This window comes from Bombina bombina, chromosome 2 (genome assembly GCF_027579735.1).
Source record: "Bombina bombina isolate aBomBom1 chromosome 2, aBomBom1.pri, whole genome shotgun sequence".
NCBI classification, from domain to species: domain Eukaryota; kingdom Metazoa; phylum Chordata; class Amphibia; order Anura; family Bombinatoridae; genus Bombina; species Bombina bombina.
Genome location: NC_069500.1, coordinates 685,318,992 through 685,328,191, shown reverse-complemented (window position 1 = coordinate 685,328,191; position 9,200 = coordinate 685,318,992). Strand labels below are relative to the sequence as shown.

The window sequence follows — 9,200 nt, the reverse complement described above, 5'->3', positions numbered from 1 at the left end:
ATATTTTCTTTGTTTTTACAGTTATACGGCATCACCTTCAAGTAACATAGCATAAGGGCATTATGTCCCTTTAAGGCACATCATAAAGTTAAACTATTTACAATTGGTGAAGTGCCAGTCAATGCATGTAACCGTTTTTAAATGTTTTAATGAAGCTTGAATTTGCTTTGCTTCCCCATCCCTGAAACTACATCCATTATCACTTTTGGGGTGTGTGTGAGAGAGCATCCATAGTCCGACGGTAATGTAGACAGCAGTGATGTGCGTGCCAGGCTGTTTCACCCTCTGGAGGACAATACAGAAGTGAAATTTGTTGTGCATATACAGAATGCGATTATGGAGGTAAGACATTAGTGCTGTACTTGTTAAACATTTAAAAAGTGGATTTGTGTTCAACTCCTTATAACTTCCTATGAGACTGAATGAAAGTGACTTTAGAAGTTTTACTATGGCATCTTTCAAGTGTTAAATAATTGGCAATTTTTCAAAACATGCTGTCAAACTTTTTTTAAGCAGTTTAACAAAGGTTTACAAACCTAAATGCTGATGGGCATGATACAATTAAAATATTAGTATGCATTTGTTTTCAAGTCATAAATTATGCAACATTTAACTGTATATGTGAAGCCAAAGTTTAATATTTAAAATGAATGTATTAATACAAAAAAAACACATCACTGATTCACTATTGCGGTACTTCAACTACTCCAAAATTATTTTTTGCAACCTTTTCAATATTGAATAAAAACAAAACTAATAAAAAATAAACAGTCTGTTGGCTAAGGATTTAAAAAACTTGGGACTGTAGCATCTAATTGCTCTTTTAGACTTACAGAAAATTTTAGAAGTTTCTGCTTTTTTAATTGGGCAACATAACTGGCTCTTTACTTAGCAGTTATAATGGCTTTTCCAACATTCTCTCCCTTAAGCATCCCAATAAAAGCAGAGGGCATGTTGTCAAATCCATGAGTGATGTGTTCATGGTACTTCAGCTTCCCCTAGAAAATGACAAATAATTGTTAATTAAATTGTTGTACAGAAGCATAGCTTATGTATTATTCTCAGTTTAAGAAAAGGCATAAAGAAGGTGAAATTTCACATTCAATGATTCAAATGTTGAATCTTATGCAAAAGAAAATCCATATTTGAATAAAACTATTCACCGTTTCTTGATCAACAAATTTAAACTTAACAAAGACGTTAAAGACCAATCATAATACAGCGCTACAGAATTTTGCGGTGTCATACAAATAAAAACGCTAATACTTATCTTTATACTCTATCTGCGGTAGTGGTGTGGGTCTCCTAGCAGTAGTAACTCCTTCAGTATGTGCTAAATGTTATCTTTGCCTTTACTTAAAGGGACAGTCAACCTAAAAAATGTTCCACCTTATTTAGATAATGTTTGCAACTATTAGTACTGCAAACATTATCCCAATGTGGATAGATATAAAAATAAATACTAGTTAACCTCCGGCCATTTTGAGATGGCCGCCTGCAAGTGTCACACTGATTATGTACTCATCTCCACCATCAAACTACAAGATCCTGCATGGTCCCGTGATTTGCGCATGCGCAATGCGCTGTTTATGCTGAAGGGGGATAATTCTGTAAGTAACTAAAAATGACCGCTCAGCGGTTCTTGTATGCAGCATGCAGACATGGTTAATTAAGCAATGGTTTTGTAAAGCATGATTCTGAGCGGTCAATGAAGATGAATTAGTAACTATTTTTACTTTCACACTACGAGGCCTATTTATCATATGTCTGTCGGACCTGATCCGACAGTGCGGATCAGGTCCGACAGACATCTCTGAATGCAGAGAGCAATATGCTCTCTGTATTCAGCATTGCACCAGCAGCTCACAAGAGCTGCTGGTGCAACGTCGCCCCCTGCAGACCTGCAGCCAATCGGCCGCCAGCAGGGGGGTGTCAATCAACCCGATCGTACTCGATCGGATTGAATTCCGGCGATTCCTGTCCACCTCATCAAAGCAGGCGGACAGGGTTATGGAGCAGCGGTCTTTAGACAGCTGCTTCATAATTGGTGTTTCTGGCGAGCCTACAGGCTCGCCAGAAACACGGGCCTCAAGCTCCATTCGGAGATTGATAGATAGGCCCCTACATATCTATCCACATTGGGATAATGTTTGCAGTACTAATTGTTGCAAACATTATCTAAATAAGTTGGAACATTTTTTAGGTTGACTGTCCCTTTAACTCTCTAAGGACTTAGGGCCCGATCCAATATGCAGCGTCGCCCACAAAAGCCGGTGACGCAGAATTTTGCGCTGGTTTGGTATCCTATATACGGCGTAACCTAGACGTTAGGCTCGTATATTTCTGCCTTCGCCCGTAGTTTTTTGGGCCATAGGCAGGTATACCAAACTCGCGCAGTTTGGTATCCAATATACAGCGTCGGGACTTACGTGGCGAAAATGGAGAAATCTTACTCCATTTTCACCTCACCACAAAATGCAGCCGTAGTAAGCCTTACGCTGTCTATTGGAGCCCCGTAACTCTCTAAACGACCTGCTAAATAAAACCTAACACCTAACGCATGCGCAATGTCTATCTACCTGTCAACCACGATCCCCCACCCGCAATCCCTAATAAACCTGTTTAACCCCTAAACCGCCGCGCCCGGATCGGATGAAGAGTTCTGCCCGGCTGGGTGAAGACAAGGTAGGGAGATCTTCAGGGGGGTAGTGTTAGGTTTGTTTTTTTTTTGTTTTTTTTTCAAAAGTTTATTGAAATCAAAACAGTTACATCAAGATAAGACGCTTAGAATAGATAGCGTTTTGAAACATTACACTTCAGATTTGTCAACAAAATAAAATAGGGGGGGTGGGGACATATAGATGAAATCAAAATATGGCTACAATCAATAGATAACAAATAGAAAGTTAAAGAGTCTCTTAGCATACATTCCGTTTCAACAAACATTGGTTATTACTTTATCAATTTTTGAAATAATAATTAGGGTAGATCTATGTATGTGTATCTCAGTGTGACTGTGAGGGGTATTTATGTATATATGACTCCCACATAAACGTCATTTGGGCATATAGGTCTGTGTTTTTGTTTTTCATATAGGAATATCCCTCTAGGGAGATTGTGCGGTGGCACTCTGCGTGCCACTGAATAAGGGACGGTACTTCCTCAGACTTCCATTTCCTGGCTATCAAAATTTTTTGATGGGGTAGGGAGTTTTTTTGGGACTTTGTTAAAAAGCCACAAGCATGGGTCAGGGGGTATATTTACACCCAGGATTTCACTTGTCTCCTTAGCTATTTCTAACCAGATGGGCGCTAATTTATTACATTGCCACCAGACATGGGACATGTGGCATTCCTGTGACCCACATCTCCAGCAATGTGCCGATTTAAGTCTATATATCTTTTTGCATCTTTCGGGGGTCAGGTACCACCTCTGTAAGATTTTTAAGTTGAGTTCTACAAATTTACTTGAGACTGAAGTTTTTTTAATGTTGGTAAAAATCTGTGAGGCATCCACATGGGACATGTCTATGTCTAGTTCTAGGTTCCATCTGTCAATGTAATATGGAAGTGAGCCCTGCGACTGTTGCGACAGCATTGTATGAATGATTGAGAGTGCATGTCTAGTCGGGGTGGGTTTATTGCATAGAGATTCAAATGGTGTCATTGATCTTGTTAGGTTATTGGATTGGGGGTGTGAGGTAATATAAGAGTGACATTGTCTGTAGAAGAGCCAGTCTTTGAAGACAGAGAGACCTGCAGAAACCAGTTCCTCTATGTTCGGGGAGTAGATTTCATTTCCAAGGTGATAGATTTGCAAGGATCGAGTAGGTGTGTCTATTAATTTAAGGGCTATTGAGAGGCCGGGTCGGAATTCGAAATTATGTGTTAATGGTGTGAGGGGTGAAAATTTGGATGAAATGTTAGGGTATTCTGTAAGGATCTTGTCCCAGATTTTAAATGTTTCTGAAATTGATTGGGAGGAGAATTTAAAAAATTTAGTCCTGTCTTTTGGGGTCCAGCATAACTGCCCTAAATGTTGATTTTGTGTAAGGTCATGTTCTAATTGAACCCAGGTTTTGTCAGCTTGGTTTGAGTGCCAGTCTATAATACGCTGTAAGAAAGTGGCTTGTCTGTATCGACGGAAGTCCGGGACACCCAGGCCTCCTATCTCCATAGGGAGGAGCATAATTTTTTTACTAATTCTGGCTCTGTTGTTAGCCCAGATGAAGTTCAAAATATTCGACTGCAGTGAATCTAGAAAACTTTTGGGGAGGGGAATAGGCAGTGTTTGAAAAAGATAAAGGACTCTTGGAAGAATGTTCATTTTAATAATGTTAATCTTTCCTAGCCAGGAGATATACTTTCTTTTCCAAGAGGAGAGATCTGTGATTATCTGTTTAAGCAAAGGTTTATAATTTTGTGTGAATAGTTGGTCTGGTGTTGGGGTGAGTTGAATTCCCAGATATTTAAGTGAGTTTTGTTGCCAATGAAATGGACATATCTGTTGGACTGAGTGTATTTCAGATTGTGGGATATTAATATTCATGACTTCTGATTTATTTTTGTTGACTAAAAAGTTGGAAGCCCTACCAAATTCGTCTAACTGACTGATGTGGGGGATAGTGGTTAGAGGATTTGATATACAAAATAGGATATCGTCCGCATACAGCATGACTTTATGGTGCAAGGTTTGAGTTTGTATTCCTGTTATGGACGGGTGATTACGGATCTTTTGTGCAAGGGCTTCTATTGCGCACGCGAATAGTAGTGGGGAGAGGGGGCAGCCCTGTCTAGTGCCGTTCGTAATACTAAAAGGGGCTGAGAGGGACCCATTAATGCGGACTCTAGCAGTTGGGGTGGAGTACATAGCAAATATACGGTCCAGGAATTCTTGTCCTATGTCCATTTTCTGGAGTACCGCTCTCAGGAACTGCCAACCAACGCGGTCAAAAGCTTTTTCCGCATCAGTCGACAGAACCAGGAGCGGAATGTTTTTATTAGTGGCGTATTCTATAAGCTGAGTGATCCTGACCGTATTGTCTTTCGCTTCCCTTTTGGGGACAAATCCAAGCTGATCATTTCCAATCAGCTGTGGCAGAACAGTATTTAATCGTGTTGCAAGCATTTTGGCATAGATCTTGAGATCTGTATTTAAAAGAGAGATTGGCCGGGGGGGGGGGGCGGAGCAAGCTCTGCATCTGTGCGGTCGCAACTCATAATAGCTCCGGACCGGTCCGGATTATTCACACAATTATAACCGCTCAGTGCAGCTAAATTTTCTACTAAACTGGGGTGTATGATCTAGGAAGACTACACAAGTACTCTGAAAGCCTGACTATAGAGGATTCGCATTTGACAGTGCCGAAACTACGATCGCAAAAACTTCTGGGGATCCGCCATCTTGTTACCCACGTGCAGTGAATCATGGAGGAATTCAACACCGATATTCTCATTCATCTAGAAGCCTTCGGCAATCTGATGTCCCTCAGGTTTGCTGATCTGAGAGGAGTGCTCAGAGACTGCTTAGCTCCATCAGCATCAATATCGGAACCAAAGGTAAACTTGAAATCCCCAATGACCTACCTCCCAGTACCACAGCAGTTCGAGCCAGAGCTTACAGGGTGCTTAGAAGAGCTATGCGACCAGCCTAATCTGTCAGTGTCGGCGCAAAGAAAGAAGACCCTTCCAGATCTGCCGGATACAGCCAGAGTGATCTTTCCCCCGACTCCTGTAAATGGGGATGCGGCCTGCCTCCCTGGTGGGGTCGGGGATTTTAATTTTGAACCGGAGGCTTACCTGCAGGACCACGAGAGTCTAAATCCTGCTGTGCTAACCGCAACTGCATTCTGTATTGTAACCGAGATCCCGCAGGTCACCGCAGCTCATAAGTCAGTCTCACTGGGTCTAGAAAAGAGAGATCAGGACAGCCTACAGAGCGAAGGATCTCTGATGGTAGGCCAAAGTCTATCCGCCGGACAACTTATACAACGATATCATCTATGTCTGAGGCCCCTTGTACAGCAGACATGCATCCCGAGAGATAATCCAATGCTGTTTATTTTTAAAACTGGCGTGGGGTAACAGCTTTATTTTATACCCTGGAACTTTAGCAAATTGGCTGGACAGTTCCTTTAAGATAACTATATTATGACACCTTAATGAAAGCAACTTTATCTTAAACAACATGTTTAGTTCATGGTTATTGACTCATGTTTATCACATTCTCTATCAGTCTCATGGTTTTTAGTTGCACAGTTGATGCTATTTCTCATATGTCCCTTTTGAGATATTGGTTCTAACATGTTTAGGATTTTAACACCTATGCAACTCCACATGCAAATATCTATTGCATGGCTTTAGGTACGCTAGAGATTTATATATAATCTGAGGAGTCAAAGCAGCACTGAGTTGTAATTACAGGGAGATGCTATGTCAATGGAGAAGCTCTAAACTACTATATACAATAGGCTATGATTTTTGTCAGTTTTATCCTTACCACCTCACTAATGACTACTGTTAGTTGCTGTTTATGTACATTAAAACTTTGTTAACTAGTTACCCCATTGAGTGCCCACTACACCTATTATGAGGGTAACGGATTATATGAGACTAAATACAACTTTTGGTGCATATGGAACGTATCTATCAATCAATATTGAGCTCTACAAAATCCCCATGTGCTTAAATAAAGTCATTAGGATGGTAATGTAACTCTCTGCTTATAGTTCTAGTGGTGGTAGTGTAGATTATATAGATGAAGCTGTCTACATCTCTTACCTGGAGCAGACCTTCTGTTATAGATAGACACTTATCCACGCCATTTTGATAATTAACATTGCCTTCCCCATGATGGTCCTTTAGGGTATTGAGGACTATTTGGATATGCGGTCTGGGGTGAAAAATCCAACTTTATATGACACCCATGAATTTATATTGTATGTATTCACATGTCATAAACCAACTATGAAGTTCCTTTACTATGCTATAGAAAATCTAAATGCCAGGTCATCTTTGTTCGGAAACACACCTACTTACTGACTTCACATTACATTTGACAGTGCAGGGTGCACCTTTCAAAAATGTCATGAGCTCTATTAAAGCCCCCTAGACTCAAGTCTTGCACTACTCCTCATTATTCACTAACATATCCCTTATAGTTATTCCTTAATCTGACGGCTTAACAGGGGTACCCTTTAGCATTTGACTCTAGTATTCTTCAACCCTCATTTACAGGTCACAAGATACATATCATAAGACATAATTACCCCCCTATTTAACCTACAGACCTCCCCCCTTGTATACTCTATGGATTTGTCTAGGTTTTCATTTCACATAGAGCTTTATTAGCAATTCTTATTTGAAACTGGATTTTTGCTATCATACTTTGGGCTCTCTTATTCCTCCCATATGTAACAGATATAATCTGCTTTAGTATGTATGCTGACCCTGATCTGCACTTTTAGTAAATCTCCCTTCCTGGGGTTCACTTACTTAGTCATGTAATCTGGCCTACATCTATTCCCCCCATTTCTCTACTTCGGCACACTTAATAGCTCCACCCCTCCATCCCCCCCTCCTCTATTTCAATTAGAGCGGCTCTTGTCCGCTGAACTTCCTTTCCCCCCCCAAAATAATAATAAGCTAACTCCCCTCCTGCCTCAATCCTATTAGATCAGAAAACTTCAGGAAATCACTATCTGGCAACGTGGGGACCATATTCCCTATTTAAATAATACAAAACCGAGGTTTCATTATAATTTAGATCAACTCCTAGCGGACATACTAGTTAAACATGTTTTGCAACATCTCTTCCAGTTTTATATTGTAGACTTTATACTTCCACACAGGCAGTTGGAATTTCTGATATGACTATTTAATGCATGGTTTATGGTACTTTCATTCCTATTGATCTGGTTAGAATTTATGACTAGAGCGGTTATCCGCCAGCTCCTCTGCTCTGTGTATATGTTAATACTGTATGTCTTATTACTATGTTGTTATTACTTCTGGTTGAGTTCTGCTTGTAACATATCTTATAACCTCAATAAAAAAATGTATTTAAAAAAAAAAAAAAAGAGAGATTGGCCTGTAATTTTCTACGAATTCAGGGCTTTTACAGGGTTTAGGTATGATAGAGATGTATGCTTCTAACGTCTGTGTGGAAAATGGGCTGTTAGGTGTGATAGAATTGAAAAGGGTAAGTAAGTGTGGGGCTAATAGGTCAATGTATTTTTTGTAGTAATAATTTGTATAGCCGTCTGGGCCTGGGGCCTTTCCAGTAGGAAGGTCTTTTATAGTATTTCTAACTTCGAGTATGGTGAAGGGATTTTTAAGAAATGCTTGCTGGTCTTCTGTTATTACTGGGAAGTTTATGTCAGAGAGAAACTGGTTTATATAGTGTAAGGGGTCTTGTGATTTGCTTGGATGGGAGTTCTCGAATGTAGTGGATAGGTTATACAATTGTTCGTAGTAAGTACGAAAGGATTCAGCAATAGCTGCTGTATCGTAGTATGTTTTATTTGTGGATTTTATCGAAAGGATGTAGTTACGGTTGGTGTTACATTTCAGTCTTCGGGCAAAGAGCCTACTACACTTATTATCACCTTCATAGTAGGATTGTTTAAGTTTCAAAGCTAGACTTTGACATTCTTTATCTATAAGATGGGCCGTTGTCAGTTTTATGGCTTTTAGCTCCGTCAGTAGCAGTGCATCTGTAGGTTTTTTTTTAAGTTGGGTTTCCAGATCATTTAATTTATTTAAGGAGTCATGTAGTAATTGTCTCTGTTGTTTTCTGTAGTGAGATGAGATGCTGATAAGTTCTCCCCTTATTGTTCCTTTATGTGCTTCCCAAATGTTTTGAAATGAGGGGATCGAGCCTACGTTAATGTCAAAATACTCTTTGATAGTGTTTTGTATCTTTTCACTGTATTGTGGTAAGTCTAGGAGTTCTTCGTTAAGTTTCCAGAGGTAAGCTGATATGGATGCTGAGGGCCAAGCCATTGTGCATAGCACCATGGAATGGTCTGACCAAGATAAGGGGGTAATGGTTGAGTGCGTGGAGATTGATAGTGTATTGACGTCTGTTAATATATAGTCTATGCGTGAATAACGCGAATGTGGGTGGGAAAAGAAGGTGAAATCATTTGTATCAGGGTGATGAACTCTCCATATATCATGGATAGCTAATTCTCGAAAGCG

The 9,200-nt window shown here is 40.0% G+C and overlaps 1 protein-coding gene across 2 annotated transcripts in view; it reads right to left on the bottom strand.

The window, feature by feature from the left end:
* Window positions 1-608: 608 nt before the first annotated feature.
* LOC128647948 (prostaglandin reductase 1) overlaps window positions 609-9,200 on the bottom strand; it is a 149,412-nt gene continuing 140,820 nt past the window's right edge. For both annotated transcript variants that reach the window (XM_053700627.1, XM_053700626.1), the window contains exon 10: window positions 609-998. In XM_053700627.1, coding sequence (XP_053556602.1) covers window positions 885-998 — 114 coding nt within the window. In that variant the 3' untranslated portion in view covers window positions 609-884. The remainder of the gene's footprint in view (window positions 999-9,200) is intronic.